Source organism: Bison bison, unplaced genomic scaffold (assembly GCF_000754665.1).
Source record: "Bison bison bison isolate TAMUID 2011002044 unplaced genomic scaffold, Bison_UMD1.0 scf7180017864297, whole genome shotgun sequence".
NCBI lineage: Eukaryota > Metazoa > Chordata > Mammalia > Artiodactyla > Bovidae > Bison > Bison bison.
In genome coordinates this window covers 1,967,961-1,990,121 of record NW_011494869.1, presented here as the reverse complement: position 1 = coordinate 1,990,121, position 22,161 = coordinate 1,967,961, and the positions used below count along the sequence as shown (strand labels likewise).

The 22,161-nt window shown below is 41.1% G+C and overlaps 1 protein-coding gene across 1 annotated transcript in view; it reads left to right on the top strand.

Moving 5' to 3' along the window:
- The window catches only part of HYDIN (HYDIN, axonemal central pair apparatus protein), a 474,307-nt gene that overhangs the window by 315,828 nt on the left and 136,318 nt on the right, over positions 1-22,161 (top strand). The window contains 4 exon segments of the mRNA XM_010850902.1: positions 1,682-1,920; positions 5,835-6,108; positions 7,946-8,089; positions 14,983-15,126. Coding sequence (XP_010849204.1) covers positions 1,682-1,920; positions 5,835-6,108; positions 7,946-8,089; positions 14,983-15,126 — 801 coding nt within the window.

Here is a 22,161-nt window from a genome sequence, read left to right as displayed (position 1 = left end):
CAGATTCTGGAAGGGTAGCAAATTCCAAGCAGGATATACAAATAAACTCATAACTGGACACACTGTGGTAAAACTGCACCATAATTAATCAAATACAAGGAGAAAAGTCTTAAAAGCAGCCTAGGAAAGTAGATTAACACCAAAGACACAGAGTTTATATTTTTAAATAAGGTGCTGATAGCTTGAGTCATTTTTTTAATTATTCTTGACACGTTAGCCACATTTCCAACTTACTTTGGAGCCATAAGAGGTTTTCTTCTTAAGTTGGAGGTGTAATTTGAAGGGCTGTTAAACAAAAGAGGGAGATTCAATTTTTTCTATTTAGCTCCAAGGGAGTGGACCAAATAGCAGTATGCTGCTGCTGCTGCTGCTAAGTCGCTTCAGTCATGTCCGACTCTGTGCGACCCCATAGACGGCAGCCCACCAGGCTCCCCCATCCCTGGGATTCACTAGGCAAGAATACTGGAGTGGGTTGCCTTTTTCTTCTCCAATGCATGAAAATGAAAAATCAAAGTGAAGTCGCTCAGTCATGTCCGACTCTTAGCAACCCCATGGACTGCAGCCTACCAGGCTCCCCCATCCATGGGATTTTCCAGGAAAGAATACTGGAGTGGGGTGCCATTGTCTTCTCCAAAATACCAGTATATGGAAGGTCAAAAACAAACAGATCTCTGCTTAGTGTAAGGAAGATATACCAGATATTATGGATTGTTAAAAACCAGGGATACGTTACCTTAGTTGATAAATGAGTTCTCTAACATCACAGGATTTGATTAAAAGGCAGATATATGAGTTCATCTAACAAATACTTATTAAGCATCTACTATGTACCATGCATAATTATAGATAAAAGAACAACTATAACAAAAGAGACAAAAATCCCTTCTACAGAAAATGTATATTGTAGTGCAAGGAGAGAAGGATAATGATAAGTCAGCCATGTACTATGTTAGAAGATGGTAAAAAATGGAGCAGGGTAAAAGTATAAAGAGTACTGAAGGGGGAAGGTTTTCAACTTAAAATGTGATGGTAAGCATAAGCTTCATTTCGAAGTGTTGTTCAGTCAAAGACCTTGGGGAGGAAAGAGACTGAGCTATGAGGATCTAAGCAGTTAAAGGGAATACACTGGTGGGAGTCACTTCCAACTCTATTATTTAGTCCTGTAACATGTTTTAAAATAAGTTTGGAATTTTAGCAAATGAAATTCTATTGATTATTTTGAAATAATAGAAACCAAGATGATTTTACATTGTTTTTATTAATGAAAGCTGTTCACCCCTACTATAACATCACGAAAACTTTGCACTTGAAAAACATTTCTTTTAAAAATTCCAAATTCCAGGAAGGATTTTGCACCTTCTGTTGGTGTCTCAGAATTTGGAGATTAGAGCAGATAATTAGTATAAGTTTGTTAGAGAGCTGAGCTGTCATCTTACAAAAAGGATGTAAACAATCTTCCCAGAGCATTCAAAAGTAGAATTGTAGGTTTGCTCTTCAGAATCATATTCCTTTTTGAAAAAAAGAAAAGCCAACAAACACCCAGCTGCTTTGATTCAAAAAAATGTTTGTCTCTGATGTTGAATTCTGCAGTGCCAGGCATCTGAAGTATAGAGGGCTTTGACATGTGCAGAATGAAAAGCCAAGAATATCTTCACAGTTAACTTGTAGTCTTGTTTTGCAGGCACACAAAAAGTCCCTTTGGACCATCGAGCCCAAGGAAGGCATGGTTCCCCCAGAAAGTGATGTCGAACTGACACTGACCGCCAACTTGAATGACATACTGACATTCAAAGACACAATCGTTTTGGACGTTGAAGATAGCAACACCTACCGAATTCCTGTCCAGGCTTCAGGAGTTGGCTCCACCATTGTTTCAGATAAGCCCTTTGCACCAGAACTCAATTTGGGAGCACACTTTAGGTAAAGAAATATCATGGACCAATTTTTATACATATCATATATATTGCATAAGCCAAGCACCACTTCTCCTTCGGAAAATTATTTTTAAGTAAATAGAACTAGACTCCTCGTCTTCACTTTCCCTCCTCCAGGTGGTTCATCAGCCACAAGAAGACATTTTCTAGTCTTAGTTTGGTTACATACTGCAAGCTGTGTCCCTCTGCACTAGAGAAGAGATGGTCCGTAAGCAGGGTGTTCTCTAAAACTTAGAGTGGATTCTCTGTGACAGATTTAGAATCTCAACCATGATTTCTCTTCTTTGATTTCAATACAATTTGCAAACATCTCTCCATGAATGTAGAAAATAAAGATGCAACCTAGTGATAACATAAATAGAGTATAACTGGGAAGGTAAAACTATATTACAAATGTGTCTTTTCAGGTATTGCAAAGCCAGTGATTTTTTCCTGTGTCATGTCCTCTGCTTGCCTCCTTACCATAGCACCAACAATCGAAATGATTGTGGTTGGCTTCACCTGATCACTCAGGAAAAGCTAGAGAGCCTAGATATTTGAATAACAGGTGGTACAGTATAGACACCTCTGAGCAGAATGATGTAAATGTAACTCTTAAAATGTCTGGGGTTTGAATACTAACCATGGAGGGTATGTGTGGGAATTTGTTCATGGTTCCTCACAAGAGTCACAAGTTGTCACAAGTTGACTCTCAGGAGCCAGCTGAATTGGTGCCTGTTTGTTTCAATACTGTGAACAGATGTCAAAGGGATGCTCTTGCCTTCCGGTCTGATGCCCTGAAACCAAGATGGACACACTGTGTTAAGAGAAGGTGTGCCTGACAAAATAATATTAGGAGAACCGTCTCTTCCTGTATATTAACCATAAGCCAGGGCATTGTCATTGCGTACCATGCCTCTGTTTCCAGATTTCTTTGTTAAGTGCATTCAGATATAATTATAGAAAACATTATACTGCAAACCAGACTTAATTACATGTTCTCCTTAATCTACAAATAGTGTCAAATACCTGAGAAATCTGTATGTAGGTCAAGAAGCAACAGTTAGAACCAGACATGGAACAACAGACTGGTTCCCAATTGGGAAAGGAGTAAGTCAAGGCTGTATATTGTCACCCCACTTATTTAACTTATATGCAGAGTACATCATGAGAAATGCCAGACTGGATGAAGCACAAGCTGGAATAAATATTACTGCGAGAAATATCAATAACCTCAGATACACAGATGACACCACCCTTATGGCAGAAAACAAAGAGGAATTAAAGAGCCTCTTAATGAAAGTGAAAGAGGAGAGTAAAAATTTGGCTTAAAACTCAACATTCAAAAAACTAAGATCATGGCATCTGGTCCCATCACTTCATGGCAAATAGATGGGTAAACAATGGAAACAGTGACAGACTTTAGTTTCTTGGGCTCCAAAATCACTGCAGATGCTAACTGCAGCCATGAAGTTGAAAAATGCTTGCTCCTTGGAAGAAAAACTATGACCAACCTAGACAGCATATTAAAAAGCAGAGACCTTACTTGACTGACAAAGTTATGGTTTTTCCAGTAGTTATGTATAGATGTGAGAGTTGGACTATAAAGAAAGCTGAGAGCTGAAGAATTGATGCTTTTGAACTGTGGTGTTGGAAAAGACTCTTGAGAGTCCCTTGGACTGCATGAGATTCAACCAGTCCATTGTAAAGGAAATCAGTCCTGAATACTCATTGGAAGGACTGATGCTGAAGCTGAAACCCAGTACTTTGGCCACCTGATGCAAAGAACTGACTCATTGGAAAAGACCCCGATGCTGGGAAAGATTGAAGGTGGGAGAAGGGGATGACAGAGGATGAGATGGTTGAATGGTGTCACCAACTCGAAGGATATGAGTTTGAGCAAGCTCCAGGAGTTGGTGAAGGACAGGGAAGCCTGGCATGCTGCAGTCCATGGGGTCACAAAGAGTTGGACATGACTGAGTGACTGAAATGAACTGAGCCCCAAAAGATATTCTGACGCTTTCCTAGAATTGGAGGGTTAGCTGATAGATTTCTATGAAAAGAGAAGCAATCTATAGCTTTTAACTGCCAATTTCTGCTCTGCCTAAACTCTACTGTCCTTTCTGACATAAAATCTTGATGCCAGCAATCTGCAGAAGAGTCATCAAAAGCAAAGGTGGGAAAACTACAGCCCATTGCCTGTTTCTATAAATAAAGTGTCATTGGATGTATTTTCAGGGCAGAAATGGAGAAGCAGATACAGAGAACAGACTTGTAGACATAGTGGGAGAAGAAGAGGGTGGGACCAAGTGGAAGAGTAGTATTGAAACATGTTCAAAACCATATGTTAGACAGCTCGCTAGTGGGAAGATGCTGTACAATGCAGGAAGCTCACCCCAGTGCTCCATGACCACCTAGTGGGATGGGATGGGATGGGGGTGAGAGGGAGGCTCAGGAGGGAGGGCACATACGTATACTATGGCTGATGCGTGTTGTTGTATAGCAGAAACCAACATAACACTGTAAAGCAATTATCCTCAGATTAAAAATAAATTTAAAAATAGTGTTATTGGAACACAGCCGTGGCTATTCATATGCGTGTGTCTTCTATGGCTTCTTTGACACTGCAATGGAGGGTAGAGTAGTTGTAATGCACCTCAAGGCCCAAAAGGTCTAAAATATTTATTATTCAGTCCCTTACCAGAAACATTTGCCAATTTTGGGGCATAAGATCTAAAGAAATACCCAGATGTCACCTTTTCTGATGGCATATTTTTGAACAACAACTTTCAGTTTTCAGAGCTTCTGTTTCTTTGTCAATAAAATGGGAGTAAATATACTTATTATTCCTGGGTTGCTGTGATGGTTAAAAGATATACCGTGAGTAAGTGACAGAGACCCTACATAGTCTATAGTATTTACTACTTGTTATTTCCCCCAAAAGTGTACTTTTAGCCATGAAGTCTAACTACAAAGACTCCAGTGAGGAAGCTCTGTTGGACATATATTTAGATAAAAATGGTTATACCTGACAACTGGCACTCATTTTTTATCAAGGTTCAGCTTGCTTATTAGATATGACATCTTTCCAAAGAAGGGCCAGATGAGATGAAAACTCAAAGTCCCTCAAAATTAAAAATAAATGTAAAAAGTCCTGAGATGAGTTTTTCCCTGAAAAGAATATTTTAAAGTAAGCTTATAATCAGTTTAAAAAAAAACACTCAAAAACACGTATAAACCACCTCCAAGATCTTATAAATCCCTGTAGCTGGCAAAGAACCAGACAATAAAGAGGTGCTTTATTTGTGGAACAGATGAATGAATAAGTGAATGAAATACTAGCATCTTTAAAGCACACGAGTCTAAGAAAAATGACCAGGCTGGCTGGTGTCCTAATCTATTACAGTCTCCTTGACTGTAAGGCTTAGAGGATGTTTTGTTTCTCTTTGAAGTTCCCTTCAAATTGAGTCCATCACAAGGCATTGTACTGGTCACTAGAAGTTTACTCAACACAATTTGAAATAAGCTGCTCCTCCAGGTGGTATTTTATTTTCACTCCTCAGAACCGTTTCTTGCAAATGAAAGTGGTTTTCACATGATCTGTATCTTTGTGTTCTATGGTGGCTTCTCCTGATGAGAAGGACTGAGGATGGATGGAGCCACTTCCCCACAATGCTTCCCTGGTGATGGCAACTCCGGGACTACTAATGACTCTATGAGTAGATGCTACGTTGTCCTATGACTGTAGCAGCTCCCAATAGCATCACTGTTTAGCCTTTTTACATTACAAAAAAAAAAATACTAATGTCTATTTTTTTGCTCACTTTTTAAGTACTTCCAGAGGAATAAATCCCAAGGGTGTAGACCTGAATAGAACAACCCACAGGGAAGTCCTGTGAATCCCTCCCTCCTCTTTTCCAGCCTGGACACCTATTACTACCACTTCAAGTTGACCAACAAGGGACGTCGGGCCCAACAGTTATTCTGGATGAATGAAGATTTCTGTCCAAAAGAAAAGTTGAGCAAGAAGAAGCTGGCCAAGGAGGATCGTACTAAGAGCCAGCCCCAGGTCCAGTGCTGCCCGGCACCCAGGGAGCCTCGCGGCCCCGTGTTTCAGCTCCACCCCGTCAGGATGGAGCTGTCCCCAGGCCAGACAATCGACGTGATACTCGAAGGCTATTCTTCCACTCCCAGGGTAAGAGGATGACATGTTTAGAAGCTGTTATTCTCCTAAATAAATCTTTACTGTGTTTCTTAGGTGAGTCTCTTGACATTTATCTGAAGGAAGGCTATGGTTTCTCAAGGATTGCATACAGCACTGTGTTACCATGGCAGCACCCATTCCATTCAAGGCTCAGCACTGTGGAGTTTTCTGTTTGTTTCTACAGCTGCTGTGAACCCAATCTTAAAATACCATTTCAAGTAGGTTCTCATCCCCAAAATCAACAAAGCCAGTAGGTCTCTGGTGGAGGGACAACCAGCATTCAGCCAAAGCTAGGCCCCTTATTAACACATAGCAGTATTCACTTAATATTTATTTTAAAAAATGTTTTTATAGTTACTCTTGCCTGCCTCTCCTATCCAGGTATTGGAATGTCTTCACTTCCTTTCCTCTCAGCCTGAGTTGAAAGATTCACATTTATAATCATCACCTTTTTATGTATGAATAAAAGAGCCACATTTATCTTCAACTCTGATATTCTGCTGTTATTCACATTATCACCATTCTGCTAAAGACATTTAGGCAGATCCAACCATGTGTTTATTCTTATCACGTCATGGAGGTTAGAAACCATCAAAAACATAAAAATCTGAAATCATTTATAAGCCTCTTCACAAAGACAGACTTTGTGAATGAGAAACGGTGGTTACCTGAGCTTCTGCTCGTGTTACCAAATTAGGATGTGACGCTGAACTTTCTCCTCATGAAAAAGGAAACAGTAATAAGTTGTCTCCTAGCAGATGAGATGGGAAATCTGGTCCACTGCTTAGCTCCTCTGGGGTCACAGGGTCACTTTGTCTTACTTAAATTGTTTCTTCACAGAATATTTTCAGGTAAAACACATCCTCAGTTTTTTAAAGACAGTTATTTCCCATGGTGGCATGTATAATGTGTTCTTTCTCTCTGTTATTGAGGGGTTCAGCCAACTTTCACTGAGTATGTACACACGACAGACACCACAGTAGGCACTGAGGATGTGAAGATGAATAGAAAGCAGCCCCTCAGCTCAATACTGATGGTCCATTGCAGGAACATGTTTACAATGTCATTGTCAGGAGTTGCCTATTTTTAAAGCCATTAAATCTGAGCTGCTGGGGTTCTAAATTCAGTTGTAGCCTTACTAAAAGCTTTGCTGAATGTTCTTCCAAGTTCTGCTACATGAATGAGATGAGTCTTGAATTCATTAACATCTGAAACCTTAGCCAGTCTTCAATAAAGGCTATTCATGATATAAATTCACTTTGGGTCCTTTCTACTTTATAAAAATCTAGGCTTCTTGGGCCCAAAGAAGTATTAGTTACCATATATGATTTTTAAATATTCAAATATGTAAGGCAAAATTGTTCCAGTCAGTTTCCAGCTAGCTTGATACGAAATTGTGTAACTACTGTTGAACTGTGAAGATTTTTTGTTTTAACTGAAGTATAGTTGATTTACATTGTTGTGTTAGCTTCAGGTGTACAGCACAGTGATAGCCCATGAAGGATTTTTATCTGCCTCGTCCATCACTGTATCCAGTCCCTAACAGCCCAAATGCATAATAGATCTTCCATAAACACACTGGATGAACCGGATGTAAATTGATTGTGCCCTCAGGGACAGTCAGAAGTAGACACAGGATCCGCCTTGGCCGTATCTAACCAATCAGACTTTAACTGTGACAGAGACCCCTCCCTGACATGCACTGCTCAGAAAACTGTGCTCTTCCCTGGTGTCCCCAGGCCAGCAGTTGAGAATGTTTGCTGATGGTTGAGAAGTAAGTTTTCTGAACTGTGGAAGGTCTACAAATGCTGGTATATCTTGTCCGCAGGTAGTCAAAGAAAAGCTGGTATGCCACACCATCATTGGGACACAAAAGGGGAAGAGCCTGGTGATGACCGTGAGCATCATCTGTGAGTTTGTGGCGCCATTCATCCAGCTCTCCACCAAGCAGCTCGTTTACCGACTGGAGAAGGTCAGTGAGGCCGTGCAGCAGAGGGCCGGGCACTCTCCAGCCAGGAGTCCACATGTTCTCACTTTCATTTAGGAAGCTAAATCAATGGGAATCCTGTTAGACCCACACCCCACAAGTGTTTTTTCAACTTCAGAGGCCAGTACACATTCAACTAAAAATTCCTAATCTAAGCCTACATTCCTTTGAAAGGTGAATTGCCATGGAAATTCTATTTCCATCATTTCTGATGTATAAGACCAAAATGAAGGGATATTCCATGGACTGAAAATGCATTTCAGTCCATCATTTACTCTACATAGGTAAAATTGACATCATAGTACAGAAATGGATGGAGAAGAATTTTTGATAATTACAGTAACCAGTTAGAATAGCTACCCATTTTTGATTGGCATGTCCTGGGCGTTGAGCCATGTTCATTACACACATTTCCCAGTTGTCCCTCACAACAATCTATGTGGGAAGCTCTGATATCTTTCCTGTGATATACAGGAGGAAACTGAGAGACAAATTAAGCTATTTTGTAGATCACCTAATACTGCTTGAAAATCATTGACTTAAACTATTTGATTCACATTCTTTAATTCATGTGCTTATACCTGTATAAGACTTTATGTGCCATTAAGGGTGAGCAGTAAGTGGGGGAGGCCCAGGACAAGGAAGAGATGGTATGATTGCTGCTCAGGGCAGGGGGCAGGCATGGTTGCGAGGAGAGGGAGATATCACAGCAGGACTCAGCCTACTCCTAGGCAGGTTTCCAGCAGAAAATTATTTACTATTCAAAACAGGTATGTGTGGAGGGCTATGTTGGTGCTGAAAATCTGACATAGTCAAAGCTGAGACACACTGGTTGAGGTTACAGACTGTAAACAAACTATGAAAATTTAATTATTTAAATGGCAGTCCTAAACAGTACTATGAAGAAAAGATACAAGGTGCAGTGAGAGCATGTGTCAGGAGACATGACCTTATTTGTGCATGAGGTAACAGATGACTTCCTTGAGCAAACACATCAAGTTGGGACTTGAAAAACAGCAGTCTGGTGATGAGAGATGGAGAGAGAATTGTAAGGAACAGCACATGCAAAGCGCCTGAGTCAGGAAAGAGCTTGGTCAACATAAAAAAGCTGGAAGTCCACCTTAGACAGAGATTATGCCAAGAATGACAATGAAGTCCATCTGGAGAAGTGGGCAGGGGCCAGATGTGTGTGGCATGACTGGGACGTGTGTTGTGAACTTTGGGATTTGCTCCGGGTGACCATTGGAGGGCTTTGGGGAAGGGAGCGACATGGTCAGATGTATTCATTGAAACAGGCCACTGAGTGGAATATGTATCCAGACCTACTGTGTGCCAAGCCCTGTGCTGGGTCATAGAGATGCAACAGTGAGTAGTCCCTCCCTGATGAACCTCACAGTCAACAGGGAAGACCAAGCCTTAAGGAAGATCCCACAGGTATGATCTGTGCTGTCATACGAAAGGTCTGGGTGTGGCAGTGTCTACCTAGGTCGTGAGGGAACCAACTGGGATTCCTTTTATTAAGAGAGGCTTGAAGGAGAGTGTTCAGAATCATTTGTTCTAGTAGCATGTTCTGTAAGATTGTTCATATTAAATAAATACCTGTTGAACACCCACTATGCATAAGGTGCTCTGCCAGGAGATGAGTAAGAGAGCTTATTGGCTATATGCTCTATGAGATGAATTAACACGATTCAATTCAAGTCAACAAATAATGTGTCAGCACTTAGAGACAAGCGAAAACTCTAACATTTCACAGACTGGTGGAGAATGAAGAAGAAGTAGGATTGCGGTTTCAGTTACAGGATGCTAAACTGACTTTGTATCAAGAGATACCTGAAATAACAGGCAAGTTTGGCCTTGGAGTACAAAATGAAGCAGGGAAAAGGCTAACAGAGTTTTGCCAAGAGAATGCCCTGTTCATAGCAAACACCCTCTTTGAACAACACAAGAGATGATTCTACATGTGGACATCACCAGATGGTCAATACCAAAATCAGATTGATTATATTCTTTGCAGCTGGAGATGGAAAAGCTCTATACAGTCAGCAAAAACAAGACTGGGAGCTGACTGTGGCTCAGACCATGAACTCCTTATTGCCAAATTCAGACTTAAATTGAAGAAAGTAGCGGAAACTACTAGACCATTCTGATATGACCTAAATCAAATTCCTAATGATTATATGGTGGAAGTGACAAATAGATTAAAGGGATTAGATCTGACAGACGGAGTGCCTGAAGAACTGTGGGCAGAGGTTCATGACATTGTAGAGGAGACTGTGATTAAAACTATCCCCAAGAAAAACAAATGCAAAAAGGCAAAATGGTTGTCTGAGGAGGCCTTACAAATAGCTGAGAAAAGAAGCAAAAGGCAAAGGAGAAAAGGAAATATACACCCATTTGAATGCAAAGTTCCAAAGAATAGCAATGAGAGATAAGAAAGCCTCCCTAAGTGATCAATGCAAAGAAATAGAGAAAATGAAAGATTAGAAAAGACTAGAGATCTCTTCAAGAAAATTAGAGATAACAAGCAAGGGAACATTTCATGCAAAGATGGGCACAATAAAGGACAGAAATGCTACAGACCTAACAGAAGCAGAAGATATTAAGAAGTGGTGGAAAGAATACACAGAACCATACAAAAAAGATCTTTACGACCCAGATAACCACGATGGTATGATCACTCACCTAGAGCCAGACATCCTGGAGTGCAAAGTCAAGTGGGCCTTAGGAAGCATCACTGTGAACAAAGCTAGTGGAGGTGGTAAAATTCCAGCTGAGCTATTTCAAATTCTAAAAGATGATGCTGTGAAAGTGCTGCACTCAAAATGCCAGCAAATTTGGAAAACTCAGCAGTGGCCACAGGACTGGAAAAGGTCGGTTTTCATTCCAATCCCAAAGAAAGGTAATGCCAAGGAATGTTCAAACTACTGCACAATTGCACTTATCTTACATGCTAGCAAAGTAATGCTCAAAATTCTCCAAGCTAGGCTTCAACAGTATGTGAACCTAGAACTGCCAGATGTTCAGGCTGGATTTAGAAAAGGCAGAGGAACCAGAGATTAAATTGCCAACATCTGTTGGATCATAGAAAAAGTAAGAGAGTTCCAGAAAAACATCTACTTCTGCTTTATTGACTATGCCAAAGCCTTTGACTGTGTGGATCACAACAAATTGTGGAAAATTCTTAAAGAGGTGGGAATACCAGAACACTTTCCTTGCCTCCTGAGAAATCTATTTGCAGGTCAAGAAGCAACAGTTAGAACTTGACATGGTACAACAGACTGGTTCCAAATCAGGAAAGGAGTACATCAAGGCTATGTATTGTCACCCTGCTTATTTAACTTTTATGCAGAGTAGATCATGCGAAATGCTAGGCTGGATGAAGCACAAGCTAGAATCAAGATTGCTGGGAGAAATATCAATAACCTCAGATATGCAGATGACATCACCCTTATGACAGAAAGCAAAGAGGAACTAAAGAGCCTCTTGTTGAAAGTGAAAGAGGAGAGTGAAAAAATTGACTTAAAACTCAACATTCAGAAAACTAAGATCATGGCATCCGGTCCCATCATTTCATGGCAAATAGATGGGGAAGCAATGGAAACAGTGAACGACTTTATTTTCATGGGCTTCAAAATCACTGCAGATGGTGACTGCAGCCATGAACTTAAAAGATGCTTGCTCCTTGGAAGGAAAGCTATGACCAACCTAGAGAGTGTATTAAAAAAACAGGAACATTACTTTGCTGACAAAGGTCCATCTGGTCAAAGCTATGGTTTTTCCAGTAGTCATGTATGAATGTTAGAGTTGGACCATAAAGAAAGCTGAGCGCTGAAGAATTGATGCTTTTGAACTGTGGTGTTGGAGAAGACTCTGGAGAGTCCCTTGGACTAAAGGGTGGTCAAACCAGTCAATCCTAAAAGAAATCAGTCCTGAATATTAATTGGAAGGACTGATGCTGAATTTTCAATACTTTGGCCACCTGATGTGAAGAACTATCTCATTGGAAAAGACCCTGATGCTGGGAAAGATTGAAGGCAGGAGGAGAGGTTGATGACAGAGGGTGAGATGGTTTGATGGCATCACAGACTTGAGTTTGGGCAAGGAACAGGAGATAGTGATGGACAGGAAAGCCTAGCGTACTACAGTCCTTGGGGTCGCAAAGAGTCGGTCCATGGGGTCGCAAAGAGTTGGTCCATGGGGTCGCAAAGAGTCGAACACGACTGAGAGACTGAGCTGAACTAAAACTGACTTTACAGTCTCCCTGAGACACAAAGAAAATACTACAAGAATTGCTGCTGCAGCTATCAAGTTTTCATTGCTGTTTTAAATTCTTCCTTTTTTAAAGTAATCAGGAAGGATATTTACTGGTGACAGCTGCACCAAATTTGGTGGCATCATATTTTCTCTAAATGTAGCCATTCAGAGAAAATTCAGTGAAGATTTATTGAATAGTTACTCTATACAATGTGCAAGACATTGCAGTGTATGCAGCTTAGTTTCTTATTAGATTGTTTTTTCCAAAGCTCATAAACATATGTGGATAGTGTCCCTTTTCTTTTCTTTATTTTCTTAAGCCATATTCCTGTTTAAATGTCTTTTGTTTGGATTTATCACTGGAATAAAACAGCAAATATTTTGAATGTGACAGTAACTTGTTGAACTAAGAAATGAATTGAGTCATAAGGCCCTGTTTGTTTTTGCCTTTCTCTACTTCCTGCCAAATGTCACAAGTTTGCAATCTGCCCCACTATGGTATTTTTCATTGTTCATTTCCTGCTCACATTGAATCCGTATCAGGGGCAATGAAGAAATGTGACTTCATTACCCAGGATGTGCAGGAGACCTGTTAGGTCTTGGTATTCAGGTTTAATTGCATAATACCCAGTTATCCATTCTTGTCTCCTTGTTTTCGGCTCAAGGCAGTATCTGATTTAGCACATTAGACTATAATGATACCAAGCCTGCCTATGAGAAGAATTTTTCTATAACCGTTTCCTCAGTTTTGATCTACTGTGTAACTGTTGTACCATTCATAAGCCACAGAGATGAAACCACATCTCTGTGGGATTGAAAATGTCATTTGAAACTAGCAGTCAGTTTGCTTCATGAAGTCCAGCAGCAAATCCTGTCTGCTGATATTTGGCGAGACAAACAAGCCAGAAGGGGTCATTTTAAAATAGAGCATGTTCTCCGTGCATCGACTCTTTCTCATCACTGTCCTCTAAATGGCCTCTTGCCAAAACAACCGAGTGTGGCTTTTTCTCTTCAAAGTTACCTGCAGTGACCCAGCAGGCTGGGAGGAAGGTTGAAGGTGCTGCTCCATCCCTCCCCAACTTGTAATATGCAGTCTGCGAGTGTACAGTGAACCCAGGACCCATGTCACCATGTTAGAGGGAGAGGAACAGTGGCAGCTTCTCTTGGGAGGTTTGAACACTGAAGGAACGTCAGGCATCCACAAAGGGCTAGTGGGGTGCAACTGAGGCAGGAGGCTCAAGCCAACTTTATGGACCGAACATTGTGTCCCTCCAAAATTCGTATGTTGATGCCCTAATTCCTTATGTAGTGTTGTAAGTGGGCTTTGAGAGTATAAGATCATGGAGGTGGAGCCCTCATGAATGGAATTAGTGCCCTTATAAGAAGGGACAAGGGAGATGATCTGTCTCTCAGCCATGTGAGGACACAGTGAGAAGACGGCTATCTACACACCGAGAAATAGGCTCACTCCAGACCCCGGATGTGCTGGCACCTTGATCTTGGCCTGGCTAGCCTCCAGAACTATTAGACATCAATGGCTGCCGATTTAAACCACTCAGTCTGTGATACTCATTACAGCAGCCTGAACTGACTAAGGCATCATGGACACCGGTCACCCTAGCTCCCTCAGAAAGCCCAGTAGAGGAAAGACTATGCTGGGCAAAGGAGCAGAAACAGAGAAAAACATGGAATCAGGGGCATTTACCTTAAATTCAAACAAGGAGAAAAAGCAAATCAAAACATTGAGGCCTGGGAAAAATAAGCTAGAATTGTTGGAGGAGACAGGGAGTGAGAGGGAGCTTGTCGTTGGAGGCCAGAGACTAAGGTTTCTGGTCCCCTCCTACTGATATTAAAGGACCCCCTTTCCAAGATACATAAGGAATAATGTGGATCCCAGAGTCAGAAGGAGAAAACTGCAGTCTGAACAGAAACTTCCAGTTCAAGATCCATTTCTGATGCTTTCTCCAGTTGAAAAATGAAATTTGATCTAAGAGAGTGAAAGGTGCTTCTAAATCACCTCTCCCAGTGTTATCAGGAAATTTTATAGAAAACAGTTATGAGCATTTCTGATATAGCAAGGTGAGTATATTTGCAAATTGGGTGTTTTAAGCATGAAAAAAATATTGTGTAAGGAAAAAATGTTTTATTCATTATAGTGGTGCATGGATTCTTCCTTAAAATACCACTAACTTTTTAAACTTTTGTTTTATGATGCTGTGGAAGCTTCAGTAGTAGTGGTTCTATTCAGAGGCATGACTTATCTAGGGTTTTTTTAAACCAGGTAACAAGGAAGTAAGACAATCTAATCTGTATTTTCTGGCTTAACGTAGGATCATTTCTAGTGAGATAGATAGATACATACATAGACAACTCTATACCTGTATTTTCATCTATATCAATCCCTTGTTAATGTATGGTAGACCATGGAGACATGAATCTATGTAATATATAGATACATATTACCTATATTTAGATAGATGGGTGGATAGATGGAGATAATATAAATCCATACATCCATAGATATAAACAGAGAGAAGGCTAAATCAGCTGTTAACAATGAATATCAGACCTTTGTTGCTAAAGGCTTACTGTGGTTTGTTTCCTCTTTTTTTTTTTTACAGAAACCTAACACTATCCTAGAACCTGAATACCAGCCCTTGGCCATAAAGAACATTTCCACGCTGCCTGTGAACTTGTTGCTCTCAACAGGTGGACCCTTCTTTATCTGCGAGACTGATAAATCCCTACTGCCCTCAACTCCTGAGGTAACTAGACAGAGGATGTCTGAACTCCCAGCGGGGAGCCATGTGTGTGATAAAGGAAGAGAACAGTATCAGTGCACTGCCAAATGTCAGTCCAGAAAAAAAGTGTAAAGAATCTTGGAAACAGAGAGGAAAAATCTAAAATAAGTCAAATTTCAGTATCAGTTGGTAGTAAAGCTATTATTAATGATGTAAGAACTTCTCACTTACTATTTTGATCCTTCCTTTCCTGCCTGTGATGATGAAGCTGATCTTTAGAAAATAGTGACTTCCCAGCAATGAGAGAAAAGATCTTAATGTCCCTCAAATTTGACCAAAATTCAAAGCCCAGGCCCTGAACCAGCCAGCACATCTCCAGATACTGAGAAATGGGAACCAGGCCACAGGAGGAGGCTGTGAGCTCCCCTGGCCCACCGTCTGGGGATGTGGTGTTCCCTGAACAGTCCCACGAGATCATCCATCCTTGGCTGGATGTGCGGACACCAGAGGGAATGACTGGGCCCCGCAGCAGGTAGTGCTGCAGAGGGAAGAGGATTGAAGGAGAGGGCAGCCCCACACTCCATCGTGTTCAGTCTCTCAGGGGGATACCTAATGGAGAAATGAGATGGAGGAGACAGGAAGGGCAGGCAGGGTAGAGGGAGCCTGTGACTGAAGGATGTTTGCTGTGGAACATGAGTGGAGACGACTGAGACACGGAGACATGCTCAGGGAGACAAGTGTTTGTGGGAGATGGGGGATAAGCCAGTGGATGAGAGGGTATTGCAGACAGACTGCACCGCCGCCCTCCCCCGCCCTTCCTTCCTCACTGACTCTTTAGGGTCTCATTCAAGCATGACTGCTGGGAGGGGGAAAACAGCTGAGGTCTTTGAACAGAAAAATAAAAGGAGAAGATGATTATAAGCAAGAGGCAGATGAAAATCTCCTGCGAGGGAACCTGTGCAAAGAAAAACACAAAGTACAAACAGGGAGTTTTCTACAGCCTCAGAGAAATGACAGACGATATAACCTATCTTTGAAAAGAGCTCAAGGACAAGATACAAAGGTTCAAAGAGGAGACCAAGAGTGGACTGAAGAGCAGAGGAAAACAAATGGATGAGAATGAAAATCCAGGCACGAGCAGTTTTCTCTGTCTTAGGTCAGACCCCATCTTGTACCTCTTGAAATCTTAATAAGATAAAAGTAGAAATGTTCAAAAGGAAAGCCACCCAGAATGATAAAATGAAAGAAGAGGGTTGGTGTAACCAATTAATGAGAGATTTAAATTCTATAAGATAGAATGAGGAGGGGAGTGGGTAGACAAAAAGGCAAAGATGTAAAGCATAGGAAATTCTCCAGTGAGGCAAGGCAGTGTGAGTCCTTCAGCCCAGGTAGCCTGGGCTGAGAAGCACCAGCTGTGAACACAAGGGACCCTGTGTGCACCAGCCAGCTGTCCTGACCAACTCCACTCAGAAGACATGGGCAGCGGGCTTTCATCCCAAGATATAAAGATAAATGCTGTTCCGCAGAGAAACTCATCAAAATGTTCCGGGAATTTAATGTGCCCTGTGTCAGTGTCGATACGTCAGAATAATCCCTGGTATCTGAGTTGTGTGCAATGCCTGATCATCCCCTCTCTGACCAAAAAAGCTCTTCCGTAGACCCATCCTGCTACCGGAATTGAGAACTGGTGGCCTTGGGACTGTTGGAACACCAGAGTGGGTCAGGAACAACTGTTTCTTGTAATAAATCGTGTAGTACAGTTCGACCTTTTATATTACTTGCACATGTAACTTTAATAAAAGCAATACATATAATTTTGGAAATAACTTCTACAAATCAACAGGAAAAGTACCAACAACCCAGTGGAAAAACAGGCAAAAGAAATGAACAGAGTTCACAAAATGAAAACAGCTCTTAAATATATGAAAGTATGTCCCACTTCACTCATGTTAGAAAAAATGCAAGTTAAAATGACTATGAAACACATTTTTTCCTATCAGACTGGTAAAGACAAAAATTGGATGATGCTCTATATTAGGGGGCATGTAGAAACAGGCACTGTGTTGGGGAAGTATACAGTGGAAGACAGTAGAGCTCTCGCTATCAACATTTTAAATGCCCATACCCTCTGACCTCGTCATTCTACTCCTAGGAATTTATCCTATAGACATAGACACAATATACAAGATAATATACATACAAGGATATTCATTGCAACATTGATTATAAGAACAAAAGACTGGGAGTCAATATCTGTCCATAGAAAATTGCTTAGAAAATGATGGCAGAATTTTATGCTGGAATAAAATGCAGCTATTGAAAAACAGTGAGGCAGCTCAGTATGCACCGATGAGTGATCCCCCAGTGGAAAAAGCAATGTGCAGAACAGGAGTGCATAGTATGCTATCATATATGTAAAAAATAAAGGAATACATGTTATTTTATATTCATGTAATATCTTTATGTTCATACAGGGACAGATAAGACACTTGTGTAATCATAAGCGCCTCAGGGGAGGGAAAGAGTTCACTTGAGTTACAGGAGGGGAGATGGGCTTAACATGGTTTTCATTGTCCTGTCTGTTCAAAAATAAAAACGAAATATTGTTTTAAGATTAAAAAAAAAAAATAAGGCCACACTTTGTCCTGGAACAAAATGATGTAGAATATTCAACAGGTAGATATATCTTAGTGAAGTTACCAGTCTTACGATTGACCAAAGAATTCAATGGCTTCTAAAGAGAGGAGACCCACCAAGGAAAGATTTTAGACTTACCTTAGACTTCTCCACACTTTCTTATCAATTCTGTTGATCATAAAAGGATGATAGTTCAGTTCAGTCACTCAGTCATGTCCGACTCTTTGCGACCCCATAGACTGCAGCATGCCAGACCTCCCTGTCCATCACCAACTCCTGGAGCTTACTCAAACTCATGTCTGTTGAGTTGATGATGCCATCCCACAATCTTATCTTCTGTCATCCCCTTCTCCTCTCACCTTCAATCTTTCCCAGCATCAGGGTCTTTTCCTATGAGTCAGTTCTTTGTATCAGGTAGCCAAAGTATTGGAGTTTAAGCTTCAGCATCCGTCCTTCCAATGAACGTTCAGGAGTGATTTTTAGGATTAACTGGTTTGATCTCCTTGCAGTCCAAGGGGCTCTCAAGAGTCTTCTCCAACACCACAGTTCAAAAGCATCAATTCTTCGGGGCTCAGCTTTCTTTATAGTCCAACTCTCACATCCATACTAGACTACTGGAGAAACCATAGCTTTGACTAGACGGACCTTTGTCAGCAAAGTAATGTCCCTGCTTTTTAACATGCTATCTAGATTGGTCATAGCTTTTCTTCCAGAAGCAAGCATCTTTTAATTTCATGGCTGCAGTCACCATCTGCAGTGATTTTGGAGCCCAAGAAAATAAAGTCTGACACTGTTTCCATTGTTTCCCCATCTATTTGCCATGACGTGATGGGACCGGATGCCATGATCTTAGTTTTCTGAATGTTGAGCTTTAGCCAACTTTTTCCACCCTCCTCTTTCACTTTGATCAAGAGGCTCTTTAGTTCTTCTTCACTTTCTGCCATAAGGGTGGTGTCATCTGCATATCTGAGGTTATTGATATTTCTCCTGGCAATCTTGATTCCAGCTTGTGCTTCTTCCAGCCCAGCGTTTCTCATGATGTACTCTGCATAAAGTTAAATAAGCAGGGTGATAATACATAGCCTTGATGTACTCTTTTCCCGATTTGGAACCAGTCTGTTGCTCCATGTCAAGTTCTAACTGTTGCTTCTTGACCTGCATACAGATTTCTCAGGAGGCAGATAAAGTGGTCTGATATTCCAATCTCTTGAAGAATTTCCCACAATTTGTTGTGATCCACACAGTCAAAGGCTTTGGCATAGTCAATAAAGCAGAAGTAGATGTTTTTCTGGAACTCTCTTACTTTTTCTATGATCCAGTGGATGTTGGCGATTAGATCTCTGGTTCCTCTGCCTTTTCTAAATCCGGCTTGAACATCTGAAAGTTAATGTTTAACTTACTGTTGAAGCCTGGCTTGGAGAATTTTGAGCATTACTTTGCTAGTGTGTGAGATGAGTGCAATTGTGCAATAGTTTGAGCATTCTTTACCATTGCCTTTCTTTGGGATTGGAATGAAAACTGACCCTTTCCCATCCTGTGGCTACTGACGAGTTTTCCAAACTTGCTGGCATATTGAGTGCAGCACTTTGACAGCATCATCTTTTAGGATTTGAAATCGCTCAACTGGAATTCCATCACCTCCACTAGCTTTGTTCATAGTGATGCTTTCTAAGGCCAACTTGACTTCACACTCTAGGATGTCTGGCTCTAGGTGAGTGATCACACCATCATAGTTATCTGAGTCGTAAAGATATCTTTTATATAGTTCTTCTGTGTATTCTTGCCACCTCTTCTTAATATCTTCTGCTTCTGTTAGGTCCATAGCATTTCTGTGCTTTATTGAGCCCATCTTTGCATGAAGAGGGCTTCCCTTGTGGCTCAGCTGGTAAAGAATCTGCCTGCAATGTAGGAGACTTGGGTTCGATCCCTGGGTTGGGAAGATCCCCTGAAGAAGGGAAAGGCTGCCCACTCCAGTATACTGGCCTGGAGAATTTCATGGACTGTATAGTCCCTGGGGTCACATAGGTCTCCAGTAGCTGGCCGTGATTGTACAGTGGTTAGTACTCGGTGTTGTGGCCACAGCAACCTCGGTTTGAATCTGAGTCACAGCATTGTGGCAACAATGGCACAGCAAGGGGCCTCTCTTTTCAAATTCCTTTTGGGGCTTCCCTGGTGGCTCAGATGGCAAAGCGTCTGCCTGCAATGAAGGAGACCCAGGTTCGATCCCTGGGTCAGGAAGATCCCCTAGAGAAGGAAATGGCAACCCACTCCAGTACTCTTGCCTGGAAAATTCCATGGACCAAGGAGCCTGGTAGGCTACAGTCCATGGGATTGCAAAGAGTTGAACATGACTGAGCAACTTCACTTTCTTTCTCACTGCATGAAATGTTCCCCTGCTTGGTATCTCTAATTTTCTTGAAGAGATCTCTAGTCTTCCCCATTCTATTGTTTTCCTCTATTTCTTTGCATTGATCGCTAAGGAAGGCTTTCTTATCTCTTTGCTTTTCTTTGTAACTCTGCATTCAAATGGGTATATCTTTCCTTTTCTCCTAACCTTTAACTTTTCTTCTTTCCCCAGCTATTTGTAATGCCTCCTCAGACAACCGTTTTGCCTTTTTGCATTTCTTTTTCTTGGGTATGGTCTTGATTCCTGCCTCCTGTACAATGTCACAAATCTCCGTCCATAGTTCTTCAGGCACTCTGTCTATCAGATCTAATCCCTTGAATCTATTTCTCACTTCCACTGTATAATCGTAAGGGATTTGATTTAGGTCATACCTGAATGGTCTATGGTTTTCCCTACTTTCTTCAATTTAAGTCTGAATTTGGCAATAAGGAGTTTATGATCTGAGCCATAGTCAGCTCCAAGTCTTGTTTTTGCTAACTGTATTGAGCTTCTCCATCTCTGGCTGTAAAGAATATAATCAGTCTGATTTTGGTATTGACCATCTGGTGATGTCCATGTGTAGAGTCTTCTCTTGTGTTGTTGGAAGAGGGTGTTTGCTATGACCAGTGTGTTCTCTTGGCAAAACTCTATTAGCCTTTTCCCTGCTTCATTCTGTACCCCAAGGGCAAATTTGCCTGTAACTCCAGGTATCTCTTGACTTCCTACTTTTGCATTCCAATCCCCTGTAATGAAAAGGACATCTTTTTTGGGTGTTAGTTCTAGGTTTTGTAGGTCTTCATAGAACCATTCAACTTCAGCTTCTTCAGCACTATTGGTAGGGGCATAGACTTGGAAGACTGTGATATTAAATGATTTGCCTTGGAAATGAATGGAGATCATTCTATTGTTTTGAGATTGCATCCAAGTACTGCATTTGGGACTCTGTTGACTATGAGGGCTACTCCATTTCTTCTAAGGGGTTCTTGCCCACAGTAGTAGATACAATGGTCTTCTGAGTTAAATTCGCCCTTTCCAGTACATTTTAGTTCACTGATTCCTAAAATGTTGATGTTCACTGATATGTAATAACTGGCATTTATATACCCTACACTATGTGCCAGGCACTGCTGTGAACATATCACCAATATATTAACTCATTTAATCCTCTTAGAAAAGAGTTAGGTACTATTACTGCTCCTGTTTTACAGATGGAGAAACTAAAGACTAGGAAAGACAAGCAACTTCGCCCAAGTTCACAGAGTAACTAACTGGCAGAGCCAGAATTTGAACCCAAGCAGTCTGGCTCCAGAGTCCATGATCTTACAATTAATAGCTCTTAAATAAGAATTTTTCATAATTTTAAAAGTGAAAACATGATTTTTAAAATAAATTAGTCTAATTCCATTTTTGTAAATTTTTATTTATCCATTCATCATGTCTGGACTAATGTTTTACCAAATATGATCTCTGAGAAATAATATCTGGTGAAATTTTGGATAAGTTTGTGACTTCTTCGTGCTTTTGTATTTAAACACTAAGCATTACAATGCCTAGTGCTGCAGGTGCCATGGTCTACAAGAATGGCTTCTAAACTGTGCCAAGCCACCTGTGCCAAGTGGCTGGCAAGGCTCTCAGAGGAGATTAGCCAACTGGGGAGTCATTACCCTCTCTCTGACTCTTCAATCGGGTAATTGGTTTTATCCACTGAAGCCATCTGATCATGTCAGTGAAGCACACGGTTAAATACCTGAACCTTAAAACTCAGTGGAGAGGAAAGTGCTCTGTAAACAGATTCATTCTTGTGCTGTATTCTTCCTGACTTCCTCAGGGCACTTTCTACAAAACCAGGAGGTGGCTTTCATGCCGATTAAATGTGGGGAATAAGGGATTCCTAAAAAAGCGAACTCAGGGCCAGGCTTTCTATGGGAAGGTGTTTCTATGGCCTTGGTATCAAGGAACACATGGGGATTTGAATCAGAGAAGAGAACAAACACAATCTCCCGAACAAACTCTGTACAGCTCTGGAGTGTCATTTT